This window comes from Herpailurus yagouaroundi, unplaced genomic scaffold (genome assembly GCF_014898765.1).
Source record: "Herpailurus yagouaroundi ecotype Mexico unplaced genomic scaffold, PumYag 248, whole genome shotgun sequence".
Taxonomy (NCBI): Eukaryota; Metazoa; Chordata; class Mammalia; order Carnivora; family Felidae; genus Herpailurus; species Herpailurus yagouaroundi.
Window position 1 is genome coordinate 5,124,016 of NW_024412465.1, and position 18,179 is coordinate 5,142,194.

Consider the following 18,179-nt stretch of genomic DNA (forward strand, 5'->3'; position numbering starts at 1 on the left):
TTCTTGCTTTCAAGGGGACAGACGAGGGTCTGAGTGAACTTGCACTGGCCATGAATTAACTAACTTCTATTTAAATAATAGGTTTTGTTTCTTAAATTTGACGTATGCGTGAAATCGTATGGTATTTCTTTCTCTGACTTATTTCTCTTAGCATAATACGCTCTAGATCCATTCACGTGGTTGCAAATGGCAAGATTTCATCTTTTTTTATGGCTGAATTATATTCCATTGTACGTATACATATATATCTCTAGATATACACAGATATGCATATATCTAGATAGATAGATATAGTAATAAAACTTTCCAAATCGAGGGTCCCATCACTAGTTTATGAGCAAAAAGAAGTAAATAATTTTTTTTGAAACAAAGCTAAAGCCAGGTTACTTATTTCTTTCAAGTAATTTGTTTGGCCATGTTTCTGACATTCTGATAAACAAACAAAAAATTCAAGGCCCGTGTGAAAGTGGATTAATGTGTCCTGGAAAGGTTGATGGGTTCAGAGCAAGAATTAGCTTTCAGAGTCCCACATTACACGGCTCGAGGACAGAATAAGGATCCCGAAGAACTGTCCCAATGAGCAGAGCCCCCTTGGTGCAGGTTGGGGACCATGTGTCATCACTGCTTTGCAATACCGGATCGGAACAAGTTTGACGGGCTCTGAAATCCACCCACCCTCCGTATCACATCCCAACATGACATTTCTCAGCCATCAAAAAGAAAGATCGGTGAGCTTTAAGGACAACCGTCTCACACAAGGCAGCAAAAACAGACAGTCTGGGTGCAAGTCCCCATCTTCAGGGACACATAAATCTGATAAGACACCCAAGGATGCAAAGAAAAAGGAAGTAAACTCAATGAGCAAACAAACACAATGTCAATAAACACTTGCTCAAGATAGAGGCCATGGTGGTACGGACGGGGGCGGGGGTAGGGGTGTCCCTGGGATTGGGGACAAATGCACTAGTCCAGGCAGAGCCCTGGTGATGCATCATGAGGAAGAAATTTTAAGAAAATGATTAATGTGCTCTCATCAATGCTCAAATTCTCTGGAACAAAAAGCAACCCAAGGTACAGTGAATTGTCTGATGGAAGATAAAATACCAGTGCACATGCAGATCCTGTTTACAAGTCTCCACAACAAGCAAGCTTCATGTAGTCAGAAAAAAAAAAAGGCAATTTGAAAGTCAGATTCTGTAATGTCAGCTCAATCATAAAGCCATTACTGAACCACATCTATCTATCTATCTATCTATCTATCTATCTTATCTATCCATCCATCCACCTATCTGTCCATCCATCCACCTATCTATCCATCCATCCACCCATCTATCTATCCAACCATCCATCATATGTATCTGTATATCTATTTACCTGTCTACCCATCTTTCTATCCATCCATCATATCTATCTATCTATCTATCTATCCATCCACCCATCATATCTATAGATATATGGATCATATCCATTTATCTATCCATCCATCATATCTATCTATCTATCCATCAACCATATCTATCTACCTATGTATCACCTATCTATCTATCCATCAAATATATATACATATTTATAGATACATATTTTTATATATCTTATATAGTATACATTGTATATATATTTATCTTATATAGTATGTTTTATATTTATATTTTATAGTATTTATATACATAAGTATATTCATATATATTTATATACATGAATATAAAAATATATTTTAAAAATAATACATTTTATATTTATATTTTATAGCACTTATATACTTAAGTATATTCATATATATTTATACGTATATAAATATATATTTTATAAATAATATGTTACATATATAATGATATATAAATTTATATGCACAAATATGTTGTGTATATATATTATATAATGCCTATATGTCATTACAAACTTGTACTTGAATTACCACCATGATTACATTTATAGTGAATTTACCGTGGAAAGAAGAGGGGAATCTTCCAGAGTCCCTGAAAACATCATCTGTGCGTGTCCAGCGGTGGACGCCTGCAGACTCCAAGCGAACACGCTTGTGGAGAGAGATCAGAGCTCGCCCGGGTGTGTTGCACAATTGTCCTACCACATGGTGACCGTGTCAGGTGTGCACGGTGGCACGGGACACACTCCCACGTTGCCGCGTCTGCTTTGTGGCGAGGACGCCGAAGACGCGCGGGGTCCACAACTGGAAGCTTGTACCCTTTTATTAGTAAGGTCTGAGGGTCAGGACCACAGGAGAAGGGTCCCTCCGTGAAGACACCCCGGTCCTGGCACAGCAGCCCCGCCCCCAAATACACCCCCAGATCTCTTCATTGCAGAAGGGGATCATCTGCAGGCACATAGAACTCTCCTGCAGCCGTAGAATAGAGGTGGCGCGCCATTGGCCAGAGCTGTCACATGACTATCATAGCGTGCAAAGGGTTCTGGGAATTGTAGTTCGCCTGGAAAGCCTGGAGCCTGGCTAGGGCGCCGTTGATTCAGAAGAGGCACAAGGCAGGTTTGGTGGGGACAGCCTCTATTCTCGAACACTCTGTGTGTTTCATTAGTGTCCGCAGATTTGATTTCACGGTCTCCTCTTCTAATCTGACTCTAAGAAATATCCTATATATTTCATTGAACCTCATTCTATTTATAATAAGAAAAAAAGGTTATTTGTATTTTTTTTTTTTTTCACACATCTGCACCTGCAGACCTCACTACCTACCGGGCACGGCTGGGCCTGCTTGTGACACCTCAGCTCCTACACCCCCAGCATCCGGGCGAGGCACAGCCCCGTTATTACACCCACCCTTCAGGTGCAGTTCCTGCAGCCCAGAGAGGTCGTGCAGGCTGCCTGCAAGGTGCACAGGAAGTCACACATACGGATGCAACATGTCGTGACCTGTGCGTGAGTTTCTCAGGGCCGCCACAACAGAGTCCCACACACCCAGCAGCTGAAACAACACACGTTGATGCTCTCTCTCAGCTCTGGAGGCAAGAAGTCTGAGATCCAGGCAGGGCAGGGCCGCGCTCCCTGTGAACATTGTACGGGAGGGGCTGTTGCAGACTCACCAACTTCCGGTTCCCCTCTTCTCCTTTTTTTTTTTTTTTTTAATTTTTTAAATTTATTTTTATTTTTTAAATTAATTTATATATTTTTTATTTTTTTATCTATTTTTATTTTTTTTACGTTTATTATTAAGAGACAGAGAGACACAGAGCGTGAACAGGGGAGGGGTGGAGAGAGGGGAGACACAGAATGTGAAGCAGGGTCCAGGCTCCGAGCTGTCAGCACAGAGCCCAACGCGGGGCTCCAACCCACGGGCCGCGAGATCACGTCCAGAGCGGAAGTTGGATGCTTAACGACTGAGCCACCCAGGCGCCCCATAATCCGTTTTATTCCAAATGGTGCCAACCTGAAAATGTGTTTCTGGGGGGAGGGGTGAAGGAAGGCCACCCAGTCCTCAGATGCCTGCCAGGTCCCCCGGGATGGAGCGGAGACCATCTCAGACAGAACACACACCCAATGGACACACCACCAGGCCCAGGACGGGATTTACTCGATGCCTTATGATTTTTATTTTCCAGTGCTGTTTCGTCAACGTCGGTGAAACAAAGAAGACGTCTTTTTACTTTATTTTTTTTTTACGTTTCTTTTACACGATAAAAATGTACTTATGGCAGTTACAGGAAACCGATGGATGTATGTCGTTATGAATGCTTCCATTCCATCCAGGAGTGTCTGTGATGGCGTGGATGTGTCTGTCTGTCCACACACGCGCATACTTTTTATCAAGACTCAAAATAAACTCCTACCGAAACCCACAGAAAAGACTACAGAAAGAGTGTTGGGGCCACGAGGCTTTGTCACTTGATGGGGACACTGGAGAAACGTCGGAGGACATTCCCATCCCGATAGCAACCAGATGGTAACCACGGCCATCTTGAAAGTGCTCCAATCACATATGAATCACATCACATCAAGAGCGTTAGCTGTAAATTCCCTTTTCTATTTGGGGAGGTATTTCTAGGTCTTTCTGCATTCAAGTCCTCCCTGGAGACCTACCTCCCAGTCCATACCCATGAGCACGGCGCATACAACAATTTAGGACTTTCCTGGGTCCTCCTGATGAGTTCTGGATTGCAGTAACTATCTTTATGTTCAGTGCTGATATTTAGGGCAAACTCCGAAAGTCCTATAAGCATTTACGTTAATTGAATGAAACTCTATCAATGAGCCCAAATCCTTCCTTTTTCCCAGCTTCCCCTAAAATGTCGCTAAAATAGAAGCAAATACCTAGTATGCTTTTTAGATGCCTGAGGACTTAGAATTTTCTACTCCAGTAAAAAGGGGCGGAAAAAAGTAGAAACCACAGAAAAGGATGCCATTGCCTTCAACACAGTTGCCTACAGACTATCACATGAAAAATAATATGGGAAGACTCAACAGGCACAAATCATGACTGCCAGCCCCAATTTTCTCCCTTCCCAAAATACCGAAATCATAAGATTTTGCAGGAAAAAAAGAGAAAAAGTCTGCACAGATTGCCCATGATGTCTTGCACATCAGGGAGTGCATGCACCAGCAACTGGAAATGCCAGCCTTACTGTGTGCTAATAAGGGTTACATGGTCACAGCCAGCACTGAGCAGCGGGAATCCTGCTGTTCCAGCTGGAAGGGGGGGGTGCTGGCTCCTTGAGGAAGACTTCCCATGGATCAGGTTTCTCCCAGAGCCCACTGGAAACCCTCAGAGGGTCCCCCAAAACCCCCAGAAGGAGACAGCACCCCACAGCCCGAGACCCCTTATGCCTTTGCACCCCCGTTGTACTTTGGGACAATGTGCGCATCCTGCACCGTGAGGTAGTTCTGGGGAACCCACCACAGCCTCGCAATCTGGTCAAAGGAGTCATCGAACGTGCAGGTCAGACCATCTTCTTAGGACCCAAGGCTTGGCTAACTTATCTTTATAAACACCCCCCTCCCCCGTCCGGCGGATCAGAAATTCTTTGTCAGGCGGTCGGTCCCCTCCAGACAGAGACGCTTTAGGGTGGCAATGACGTCCGCAATGGAAGGAGCTGTCACGGGAGCGATACACGGGGACCTCGTCTACACTGAGCTCTCAAAGCAACCACGGGATCCTGAAGCCGTCACACGTGCTCTGGTTCTGTGAGGGAAGACGGGGAACACAGTGTCACCGCCAGGGACAAGAAAACTCCTCTGTGGCTTGATTTTCAAGCATTACCATGCTTTTTATGCTTTCCGCTCTTGAGGGCTTTGAACACCCTCAACGAACCAGCCACTCTATCTTTTTTTGGTCACAGCTAATATTTTTTTAGGGATGTGGTTTCCTTAACCTTCAAAGTCTCTGATGCGGGTGCTTTCATTCCTTCTAGTTTACAAAATAAATGTGAATCACGCTCAAACAACCCACTGTAAAGGAGGTCTGTCACCCCGTAAGTGGCAGCCCGACCTGATAACCGTGTCCCCACAAGCTGTGCTAGGCCGACTGTGGGGCTGCGGCACACATACAGTTCACGAGGTTGTGCACTGCACCGCATCCCACCTGGAAGGGGCCAGTTCACCACATCGTGTGCACCCTTGCCTGTCTGAGGTCCCTAGTGTGAACAGAAGGCTGAGCGTCTGACTTGGGCTCAGGTCACGATCTCACGGTTCGTGGGTTCCAGCCCCGCGTCGGGCTCTGTGCTGATGGCCCGGAGCCTGGAGCCTGCTTGGGATTCTGTGTCTCCCTCTCTCTCTGCCCCTCGGCCACTTACACTCTGTCTCTGTCTGTCTTTGTCTCTCTCAAAAATAAATAAACATTAAAAAAAATGAAAAATAAAATAAAATAAAACCCAGTTCGGCTTTACAGTCCTGCTTCTCCAACGCCCACACGTTGTTCACGGACTCGGTCCCCCTCTCCCCGCCCCCACCCCCGCCGGACTCTCTGCGGGGACCCGGGGACAGCGGAGATGCAGGCTGGCTGGTCCCAGCCTGCGTTTGGTCAATAGCCCGCATCCGCCAGCAGGGGGAGGCCCCGGGCAGGCTTTGGGGTTTTGACATCCCTTCTCGAAGGCTGGTTTTCACAGCGACCTTAGGGACAGGAAGGAGGGGAGGGCAGACACTCCCTGCAAATCCCAGACCCCGTCAGACGCAGGGGGCTCTCGGGACCCAAACTCAAGACACTGTCGCTTAAACTCGGAGCTGCTGTTTCCACAACAGAGGCCCCCGTGTCTGTCCCAGGACCCTCCCCGCAGAGATGTCTTCAGGGCCCTTCACTGACCACCTCTGCTCCCCAAGGACCGCCACCAGCTGGGCACGTGATTCTCCAAACCCAGGAGCCTGTACCCAAAGTGGGACCAGAAAACCACGTGGGCTGGCTTCTCCCAAGTCCCCATGTGTCCCTCGCAAGCATCCCAAGTGAAAACCGTGTCCTCATGCCAGGGTGCTAGGCTGGCCGTCGCCAGAAACAGCCCTGCTGAGTGACAGGCTCCGGAAGGAGCTTTCCAGCTCGAGACACTTGCCTCTTGTCCTGAAACAATTTCTCCTCCTGTTTCGCTGGAACCACCCCGTGGCAGCACCCACCAGCATGACCACCAACACGGACACGATGGGGGACACGATTTTCGCTATCGTGTTACCTGCCGGGTGGAGAGACAGAGAGGTTCTGAGAAAACACCCCGCGAGAAAGCCGTTCGTGTTAAATGCCTCCACATTCTCACGTCCCGCCCTCCCCACCCTCAACTCCGGACGAAAAAATACATAGACACGGCAAATCCGAACGAGGAGCTAGAGGAAAGGGTTCTGCGCCTACCCCGCGTGGAGATCAGTAAGCACGTCTTCCCCGTGCAGGACGTTCAAGATAGAACGGTGCCTGTGAGAGGCACTTGATTGGTTTTTCGTCTGCCTGTTGAATTTGACGGGTTTGTACCGTTTTCAAAGTAGAATGTCTACGCAGGCCAAAGAAAATATTTTTTTTTTCTTCAACCAAAACGTGTCCTGACAGCCACAGGTCTGGACTCATTCACACCCCACAGGCTGACGCCTTCAAGGGAAGGTTACCGCACAGCTTTGGTTTCTCCCGTGCAGGACCTCGCGTGACAAAAGTCAACACTTGGAAAGAGAAGTCGTTGCCTGTGTGGACACTGACCCCCTGCGTCTTGTGTCAGGCGGGGTCGAGCCCCTGGCGGGTCGTAGGCAGGGATCCTCGGCCCCCATGGCACCTTGGCTTGGATATCGTCACCGGAGGGAAGCCTCGCGTGCCCGGACCCCACCCCAGCCTGCCATCGTCCCCCCCTCTTGCCGCGGGACCCCATACATTCTGTGCAGCCGTGTGTCTGGGCCGGATGTTCGTCGGTCCCCTGGACGGCACCCCTGCCCCGCGGCCGGCCGTGCGCTCTGGGGGCTTCACGAGGGCACAGCGCCCGTGCCCTCCTTCCTGTTCTCCTTCTCGGCCTCCCGAGCTGTGCGTTCAGCAAAGGACAGCCCTCGGTGGCACCGACACAGGCCCACGATCCCCACGGTGCCCTCGCGGCCACCAGGCATCCGGCGGCCTGGCGCGCGCGCCCTGCTTTCTCCTTCCCTGAGCCCCCGGGGCGCTGACCGCCCCCCGAAGGCACACAGGGCTGTTCAGGACTTTCCTTCCCAACGTGAAGACGGCAGGTGCTCCGTCAAAGACCAGAGGCGGGGACCACGCGGGCCTCGCGCGCCCCGTGAGAGCGTGTTTTTATTAAAGACGCGGGGCGTGGCCCCGACCCGTTACCTTGCTGGTTGCCGTACGTGGAGTATCCGTCTCCGCCTGGAAGGGGAAAGGGAAGGGCACACGGTCATGAGTGTGTTCCAAGGCGCGTCCAGCCCCGGGCGCTGGGCTCGCGGGTCCAAGCGCAGCGCACGACAGGCCCCCAGGGAGGCGGGGACGCCCACAGAGGGAGCAGGTGTGCACGCCACACGACATGGTGAGGGGGGACAGGCCGCGGTGGAGACACACGGGGGTGCAGGTTCCGTGTCAGGGGTCGGGGTACATGCCCATGCACACATGTACGTGCAACAGATGTGAGCTCACACTCACATTCATGCATGTGCACACACGAACCGATGCATGCACGCATAAGCACACACACGTGCATGCCTCCGCACGTGTACACGCCCACACACAGACCTACACTCGTGCACACACCCACGTCCACACATGGACACGTGCACGCCTGCACACATGTACACGCCCACACACAGGCCTACACACGTGCACACGCCCACCTCCACACATGGACACACACGTGCACGCCTACACACATGTACACACCCACACACATGCCTACACATGTGCACATGCACACACCCACACATGTATACACACGTGCACTTCTCCGCATATGTACATACCCCCACACACACCTACACATGTGCACACACCTCCACACACGTGCACACGCACACCTCCACACATGGGCACACACATGCGTGCATGCCTCGGCACATGTACACGCCCACACACAGGCCTACACACGTGTACACGCCCACCACACACGTGCACACATGTGCACACGCACACACATGCCTACACACGTGCACACATCTCCACACGGGCACACGCACACCCACATGTACACACGAATACCTCCACGTATGTACACGCACACATGTGCATGCCCCCACACATGTACGCGCCCATCTACACACACGTGCAACGCACACACATGCACACCTACATGCATGTACACACCCACACACATGCCTATACATGTGCACACACATCACACACGGGCACACGCAGACCTCCACATACGTGCACACCCACACTCACATGTGCACACACACGCCTCCACACATGTACACGCCCATCTACACACGTGTGCACTCACACCTCCACACACGTACACGCACACCACACATACACATGCCTCCACACATGTACACACCCATCTACACGCGTGTGCACGCACACCTCCACACACGGGCACATGCCCACCCACACGTACACACACACACTACACATGCACAATCCCACACAAACACCACACACGTGCACACACACACACGCACACGGCCACACATGTGCAAGAAACACTTGCACACGTGCACTGCACACTAACACAGACCCACATGCAAGTACACACACAGACACATTACGAACTGTAAGCAGGGCTCACTTCCTTCCAAGATAGGGAAACAACTTCGCTGACGAGAAAAGCACACGAGTTAGACCCAGCTGGTGACCTGGTGTCCACACAGGACACAATGCGACCCGCCCCCTGCCAGCGTGCAGTCGGTGTTAGTTCTCCCCGAGGACAGCCCGTCCTCGCACAGCGCGAACAAAACAATCCCTTTACCATAATTATTTCCGTAAGAGTTGGGTCTAGAACGCCCTCCTCCTGCGGGACGGAAAGGGCACGTGAGCTGGAACCCCGGAAGTTTCCGGGGCCGCACCGAGAACACCCGACCCAAGATGCCGTGTGAGGCTGGGGAGATGTCGAGGCCGCCCTCCCCGTGCAACCGAAAGGTGCACCGTCCCCGCGGCGTGGCCTTTGACCGCAGGGGACTGGAAGCTGAGGTCACACTGCACGGCCTTTGTCTCAGGGGGCTCGGAATCCCTCACCCCAGAGGATCAGGGGCCCCATGTGATGATGATTGCCAAGTTTTAAATTAAAAAAATTTCTTTTCAGGGCACCTGGGGGGCTCAGTCGGGTGAGCGTCCAACTTCGGCTCAGGTCATGATCTCACAGCTCGTGAGTTCAAGCCCCACGTCGGGCTCTGTGCTGACAGCTCAGAGCCTGGAACCCGCTTCAGATTCTGTGCCTCCCTCTCTTTCTGCCCCTGCCCCCGCTCATGCTCTGTCTCTTTGTCTCAAAAATAAACAAACATTAAAAACAATTTCTTAAAAATGGCATCTGCTTTTCACGGACAATTTCCCATTGCGTTATGGGGACAGGGCCATCTACGGGGTGATGGATGTCTGTCCCTGTCACCTTTACTTTGTAAAACGGGCTGTAAACTATTATTCCTCATACCAAGGCTGCGGAGATTCACGGACCACATCTCCAACAGGACCCCGATGCCTTGCAAATGCACCCATATCAGTCGTAACCCACCAGACCGTGACTCCATTCAGTTCTGATGCTGAAAGCCCGTAACCAATGGCAAAAAGAAAAGTAAATTCACGCTTTGCCTTTGACCCGTAAATTGACTGATGGGTGAACTGAATCAGAGGGACAAGTCTGCATTTATAAGCCCCAGGACGTCATGGGCAGAACGGGGACCCTGATTAACGACCCTGTATCACATCAGAATGCGAATGTATCGCATCTCAAAATTGCTAAGGGAAGGGGGCTCCTGGGTGGCTCAGTCGGTTCAGCCTCCGACTTGGGCTCAGGTCGCGATCTCACGGTTCGTGGGTTCGAGCCCCGCGTCCAGCTCTCTGGTGTCATCGCGGACCCTGCTTCCGCTCCCCTGTCTCTGTCCCTTGCTGCTTCTCTCCCACTCATGCTCTCTCTCAAAAATAAGTAAGCATTAAATTGTTTAAGTCGCTAAGGAAGTAAATCTTAAAGGTTCTCATTTCGGAATAAAAATAAATAAAATTTGTAACTATGCATCCCGATGCGATGCGGGACCAGCGGACTTACAGTCCCAATAATTTTGGAACAAGTCTCCAATAGGGAACTGTTACTTTATATACATAGAATGAATACAAAGTTCACGTGCATTGTGTCTCCAATAAAAAAAAAAAAGGAAAAAACAATCCGTAGCGTTTTCTTTTCCCAGCATGACATTTTGTCGTCAGTCTTCCCTTACAGAAGCAGACAACAAGCTGAGAGCTTCAAGATTGCCCGCTTACTTTGAGATACACTCAGTGTAGACAAGACCCCCATTACTTCCTGCTGTGGACACTTCCTTCCCTTCCTGCCAGGATCTGCCCGCCCAGAGTGTTTTCTGTTTGCAATGGTCAGCCGCTGAGCCGCGTAACAAAGATCCCCCCACACACCGATTCACCAGCTGCTGTTCCCCTAGTGTCAGTTGCTCTGTTTCTCACTACCTGCGTGCACACCTGGGTCCCTGGAGGGCAGGAGGCAGGCCAGCCAGAGGGTCAGTGCAGACAGGGCTCCAAACCCCGCACACCGGCACAGAGCCAACACCCAAGACCGCAGGAAGAAATTGTTGTGGGGATGCAAACAGGAGCCCTGGAAATACGACACCCCCTCCCGCCACCCTCGCCCTCCGGGGGGCCCAAGTGTTGGACGTACCATAGGCGTTTCCGTGGCCGTCATTGTTGGGATAGTAGCCACCACCGCCAGCTGTGGGACAGAAGGCAGATTTCAGCTGAGCTCTGCTGGGACGCACAGGGTTGCAGCAGGCGTCTGCTTGGGTCGCTGGTGACGGCACCAAGCCATGCCCAGGAGTCACCCCAAAGGGAGCCCCATACGGCAGCCAAGAGCAGGGGCCGTGAGGGCACATCCAAGGGTGCCCCCAAAGTCATAGCTTTCTGTAGGAAAATTCATGCCCAGGCAGGCACCCCCACAGAAAGCGGGTTCAGGCGGTTAAATATCGGACTTCGGCTCAGGTCATGATCTCCCGGTTCGTGGGTTCGAGCCCCACGTCGGGCTCTGGGCTGACAGCTCGGAGCCTGGAGCCTGCTTCACATTCTGTGTCTCCCTGTCTCTCTGTCCCTACCCTGCTCGCACACACACTCTCTCTCTCTCTCTGTCTCTCTCAAAAATAAACATTTGAAAAATTAACAAAAAAGCAAAAGGTCTGTGCCTTCAGCGAGCACGTATGTATCCTGATGGCAGCAGATAAATGCGGGTGCATCCATCCCTGTCTTGCAGAGACATCTGAGCAGGACCAGAGACCCAGACACAGGGTCACCGTTCTGAGAAGGAAGGCTGGGAAGGCGGTCCCCACCATCAATGCTCTGTACCAAAGGCTACCCATTATTATCATGTGATCATTACTGCAATAACGAGTCAAAGTTATTTGTTGGTGGTGTTCCAACATTGCAGAAAAGATGCGTGTGTGCATCCTGGTCGTCCAGATGACAAAGAGGCCCCTCCGCACGGTATCGGGGAGAAGTCCTCATGTACCTCTTCTAGACACTCGCAGAACTCGACACAGCAGAAACCTCACAGCCGTGCACGAGAGCCTCATACGTTACCCCCTGGCGGACACAGCACCCGTCTGTCTCGCGGAGGGCGTGTGCTTTTATTCACGTATGAAAATGCCTAGGAAGGGGGTCACTTTCCAGTCACACAGAAAACACTGCATGAAAGCTTTCTATGCACGTGTGTATGTGTATGTGTGTGAGGGTGTGTGTGTGGACAAATACACACACATAGATATACACACAAATATACATACCTACATATGTAAAAGTAGATATACACTCCACAGATATAGATATTATTTATCTGAAACTACTTATATAATGACACACATATAAAAATATACATATGTATGTATAAAGGTATATAAGTATACATACAGATATACAAGTAACTATATATAAAAATATACCTACAGATAAATACACATATACACAAATAAAGATATATTTATCTAAAACTACATATATAATGATACACGCCCATAAAAGTATACTTATGTATGTATAAAGGTATATAAGTATACATAGAGATATACAAATAACTATATATAAAAATATACCCATATATGACAGTATATATACACTCAAAATACATACACAGATATATAAAGCTGTGTATATATCCATATATAAAGGTATGTATATACATATATAAAAATGCATCTGTACACATGTATAAAGATATGTACAAAACTAGTGATATAAAGTCTATCTATAATTATGCACATACAAATATATATACATAAATATAAAGATATATGGAAACACATATATAAAGGTATGTATACACACTGTATATAAACACGTATGTATTTATAAAAGGTGTATATGCAGAGATGTATAAATATGTACATACACATATAAATGTGTATATATAAATATATAAAAACGGATATATGATAAATACATACAAATATGTGCATATGTATATAAAGGTACATATACATAAAGATATATAAAGATATATTCATATATAAACGTGTTTATGTAAACATATGTAACACGATATATACATAAGTATAAATATATCAAAATATGTACAAAAAATATGTACATACAAAAGATGTACATACATAATCTTATGTATGTACATATGTACATACGTCTTATGTATATAAAGATGTACATGTAAATATACATAAAGGGATGGATACGTAAAGAAAGGTACAGGGACTTATGTATCCAGACGTGTGTATTTACATAAAGGGACGTGTGCATACATGCAGATTTGGAGAGATGTGCGTACATAAAGCCCTGCACACAAAGCGGTACGTGGATACGTGGACGTATGGAAGTGTATGCATAAAGGCCCGTATGCACACGTCCGAGCAGAGGCCTTAAAGGTGTGCGCACACACAGGTCCATTCGGGCACACGCTCGCGCACACGTGCGTACACACGCCACCACCACCTTCCAGGGGAATCTGCCCCGTTTCCAGTCTCGCCCGCAACCTGCGCCTCCAGAGCGTCAGGGGTGTGAGGCCCACTGCACTGCGGCATCGGAGGGGACGCCCCGCACCCCATCTTCGCGGGGCGCACCTTGCACCCAGGCGGGACCCGCGGCCTCCCCCCAGTCAAGTGAGAGAAGCCGTGGGCGTACCTGCGGGCGGCCTGGGCCTGGGCGGGTAGCGGCCGTCATCCTGGTCCCTGTTCCCAAAGTAACCTGCAGGGTGCAGCACAGAGCATTCCTCAAACCCCGCGCAGACAGCCCTCTGTAAACCCAGCCCGTGTGACCCGACGCGGGCAGCTTAGGGAGAGCCGGGCGGACCCTTTCCAGGACGCCAGGGCGCGGTAACCAAACTGTGGGTGGGATGCCATCATTCCTGTGGGGAGAGCGCGGGGGGCAGGGGGGCCCAGAAGCCCGGGAAGGGCAGTTGGTGGGACAGACCCCGTCTGATCAAGGGAGATGCAAAACGGAGAGGAAGACACCCAACCCCAGGACCTTTGCACATGCCCTCTGCACTCAACACAGGCTACACTTCCTGCCTCAGCCACTTCGTCGGACCCCACGCCTCCCACACTTATCCATCCATTTGTTTCTGCCCCCTAGCACGCTGCAGGGGGCCACATTCCGCCGATGACCACCGAACCCCCATGCCCAACACCAGGCTTGGCCCATCCAGAGTGCTCAATTAACCGCGTTCAAAGTCCTCCATGCAAGCACATAGTAAGTGCTTAATTAAACGCTCGGCATTTCCTCCCTGCAGGCACATAGTAAGTGCTCAATTAAACACGTCAGACTTCCGTGGTGCAAGCACATAGTAAGTGCTCAATTTGATAAAACTATGACATGGAAAAGGCCTGTAGAGGCTTCTCTGATTTCTTTCTGCAAGAACTTCTCCCTCAGCGACGCTGCCCCGAGCACTGGGGACCCCAGGAAAGGGCTTTCCTGCTCTGGAGGGCTCATGACATCTCACTGATTTTGCTTAAAGGAGCATCTCCCGAAATACGTGTGAGCAGAGAACAGCTTCCATCATGAGCCCTTACTAACATCTTGGAGGACACTGCACCCCGCAACCCGAGATTTAGGGGGCAGCACGGGTGAGGGATTCAGGGGTGGGCCTCGTAAAAGACGGTCTGGATCTTTCGGAAGCATTGGCATCGCACCACCAAGGGGACAATTCCAGGCGTGAGTAAAGGCCACACCCCGTGCGCCCCGAGGACTTCTGAAACGCGTCTCCGTGCGCTTACCTCCACCGCTGTCGGAACCGCCGGGCTGGGGGCGCGGGGGTGGCCTCGGCCGGGGGTAGATGCCTGTCGGAACACAACGCCGCCATTTCAAGAAAGTAAGGACGCCTTTCGGCCATCGGCCAGCCGCACAACTGAGGAAGCACAGCCCCACACGCTGAGCCTGCCACCGAGACCTCAGTGGTCTCTCCGGAGAGCCAGTGGCCGCAGCAGGGACGCGTGCCCTCCTCGGGGTGACCTGTCCCCAGCTCGACTACCCGCATCGGCTCCTGGGGGACCCCCCACCCCGAGTATCTGGGGAACGAGCCTGCACAAAACGCTTCTGGGAGCCGCCTTGCAAACGGGGCGCCCTCCCAGGGTGGGGCACATTCGGTGTATTTCCCCCACATCATGCAGGTCTGCCCCGGGGGGCATCCGACCCTGAGACCTCCGTGTGGTTCGGAACTTCACCCCCAGTCTCCCAGGGAAACCGATCGCCTAAGCACAAGGTTTTTCGAAAGGGGAACTTCGAGATGCAAAACTGTAGAAACGGCCTTGTTTAGGGTTGGAGGCAATTTCCCTGAAGGCAAAGCTTCCGTATCGATTTCATACCGTGGCCACAACAAATACCACAAACGAGGCCGGCTGGAGCAAGACACATGTATCCCCTCCTGGTCCTGCAAGCTGAGACCGTAAGATCCAGGAAGGGCTGAGGCTGGGGGTCTGAGGTCCAGGCAGGGCCGAGGCCAGGAGTCTGAGGCCCAGGCAGGGCTGAAACTGGGAGGCTGAGGTCCAGGCAGTGCTGAGGCTGGGGGGGTCTGAGATCCAGGCAGGGGTGAGGCTGGGAGTCTGAGATCCAAGCAGGGGTGAGGCTAGGGGGCTGAGATCCAGGCAGGCCAAGACTGGGGGATCTGCGATCCAGGCAGGGCCGAGGCTGGGGGGCTGAGATCAAGGCAGGGCTGAGGCTGGGAGTCTGAGATCCAGGCAGGGCTGAGGCGGGGAGGTTGAGATCCAGGATGTGCTAAAGCTTGGGGTCTGAAATCCAGGAGGGGCCGAGGCTGGGGGTCTGAGATCCAGGCAGGGCAGAGGCTGGGAGTCTGAGGTCCAGGTAGGGCTGAGGCTGGCAGTCTGAGATCCAGGCAGGGTTGAGGCTGGGGGTCTGAGATCCAGGCAGGGCCGAGGCTGGGAGTCTGAGATCCAGGCAGTGCTGAGGCTGGGTGTCTGAGGTCTAGGCAGGGACGAGGCTGGGAGTCTGAGGTCCAGGTAAGGCCGAGGCCTAGAACCTGAGATCCACGCAGGGCCGAGGGTGGGGGTCTGAGATCTAGGTGGGGCCAAGGCTGGAAGGTTGAGGTCCAGGTAAGGCTGAGGCCTAGAACCTGAGATCCAGGCAGGGCCGAGGCTGGGAGGTTGAGATCCAGGCAGGACTGGAGGCTGGGAGGCTGAGATCCAGGCAGGGCTGAGGCTGGTTCCTCCTGAGGCCTCCCTCCTTGGCACGTAGACGCCGTGTTCTCCCCGTGTCCTCACATGGCCGTCTCTCTGTGCGTGTCCGTGTCCTGATCTCTTCTCCGAAGGACACCGGTGTTATGCTCCCAGGACCCACCCTAAGAACCTCATCTTGACCCATTTACCTCCCCAAAGACCCCATATGTAACTAGAGTCCCATCGGGAGGCCCTGAAGGTTAGGGATTCAACGTACAAATGGGGGGACGGGGTGGGGGCACGTCCATCCGTGGCCCCCTCCTGGTTGCTTGGAAGCCAGTGTGGGGACCCTGCTGCTGGGGTCAGATGAGAGAATCAGAGAGCGAACCGGGAGGTTCTGGAAGGGGCGTGTGTAAACACCAGGAGCTCAGGGGGACTCCCAGAAGGAGTGTCCTCACGGAGCAGGTGTGTGCAGGGGAGAATCTGAGCTTCTCCTACGTCCGTGTGTCAGAGAGAGACCCCACCACCGAGCTCAGCGGGGCCCCCGATAAATCGCCCAGCAGCCACACGTCACAGCAGGTGGCCCCTGGCAGAAAACCCCACAGCGTCCCATCTGGAGGCCCTTTCTCAACGTGGCTCATCTGTGACCATCTGCCTTTTGGAACAGAACGTTCCGGAACGCCCCACACCCAAGGGGCTTTTCAGGGCCGCTGTCAACAGTGCGTCTTCCTTCTCGAGGGACACATCTAAGAGCCCCGGGGCGAGCCAGGGGCCAAGTAGGGGACTTCAGGGGGCCGGTTGCCCTAATCACCTTCTCACCAACCTCCCCTGCCCTCTTGGTTTCGTGTGTGCGTTGAGTTTAAGCAAAGCGTGAAAACTGCTCCCAGATGGCATCGGCAGCTGGCGCCCCTGAGTCACAGAGGGTCCCCTCCCACGCTGGGCCTCGCCCCTCACTTCCCCAGGGGCTGAGTCACCCCGTCCTGCTGATTCATCATATACATTTAACCCCCCATTTCCCCAACACTGGGAGCAAGAAACACTTCCTGTAAGGGACTCCCGTGGATTCCTCGTGGAACAAGACTTTAAAAGTAATTTCCGGGGCGCCTAGGTGGCTCAGTCGGTTCAGCGTCCAACTTCGGCTCAGGTCATGATCTCACGTTCGTCGGTTCAAGCCCCGTGTCGGGCTCCGTGCTGATCGCTCGGAGCCCGGAACCTGCTTCAGATTCTGTGTCTCCCTCTCTCTCTGCCCTTCCCCCGCTCACGCTCTGTCTCTATCTCTCAAAACTAAATAAAAACATTTTTAAAAATTAAAAAAAAAGTGACTTCCAGGAAGACGAAAGGCTCAGGCACTTGGAGGTGTTGATGCCGGACACAAAGTTTTAAAAGGTGAGGGTGCGTGGTGACAAAAGCACCGTTAACCGCGGCCGTGGATGCTACTGTTGATTTTCAATTAGGTATCGGCTTCCTTGGACCCTGGTCCTGACGCTGGGCGGCCCTTCCTCGAGGAGGTAAATTTTCACGCATCTCAGCGCCAGAACGGGATTCCGGGACCGCTTCTGGAAGCCTTTGACTTAGCCCTGCTTCACGCGGCCCTAACCCAGTCTGGTTTTACGTTTTCAGCGCTTTTGAATTGCTAAGGACTTTACTGACTTTGTCCGTCAATGTTTCCTTTCAGTTAACTTTTTTTTTGTTTTTGTTTTGTTTTGTTTTAACTTTTTTTTTTTTTTAAGAAATCTATGGGAACATTGTCTGCCAAGCCTTTGAACCCAAGCGCACACTGAGGATAAATGATGTACAGTGCACGGCACACCCCACGTGGGCTTTTTTACGGGACAGATTTGGGAACCGTGGAAACAAGCGACAAAGGAAACGTCCTCAGCCTCATTAAAAATGCATTTCAATAACGTTCACTATCCGCCAAGCAGACCCTACTTTGCAGCGGTCGGAGGAACGGGAAATAAAATGCGTGCTGTGGGTTCACCCTGCCAGCTCCCCCTGCTTATGGGTGAGACTCGGTTTC

General features: G+C 51.5%; 1 protein-coding gene across 6 annotated transcripts in view; it reads right to left on the reverse strand.

The window, feature by feature from the left end:
• Nucleotides 1–3,541: 3,541 nt before the first annotated feature.
• XG (Xg glycoprotein (Xg blood group)) overlaps nt 3,542–18,179 on the reverse strand; it is a 21,363-nt gene continuing 6,725 nt past the window's right edge. For 3 of the 6 annotated variants that reach the window (XM_040460178.1, XM_040460179.1, XM_040460173.1), the window contains 7 exons: nt 14,765–14,827; nt 13,674–13,736; nt 11,218–11,268; nt 9,310–9,351; nt 7,743–7,778; nt 6,505–6,621; nt 3,542–5,147 (listed from right to left, as the gene is read on the reverse strand). In XM_040460178.1, the coding sequence (XP_040316112.1) occupies nt 5,131–5,147; nt 6,505–6,621; nt 7,743–7,778; nt 9,310–9,351; nt 11,218–11,268; nt 13,674–13,736; nt 14,765–14,827 (389 nt within the window). In that variant the 3' untranslated portion in view covers nt 3,542–5,130. The remainder of the gene's footprint in view (nt 5,148–6,504; nt 6,622–7,742; nt 7,779–9,309; nt 9,352–11,217; nt 11,269–13,673; nt 13,737–14,764; nt 14,828–18,179) is intronic. The other 3 variants (XM_040460175.1, XM_040460174.1, XM_040460176.1) reach the window with 3 other exon arrangements.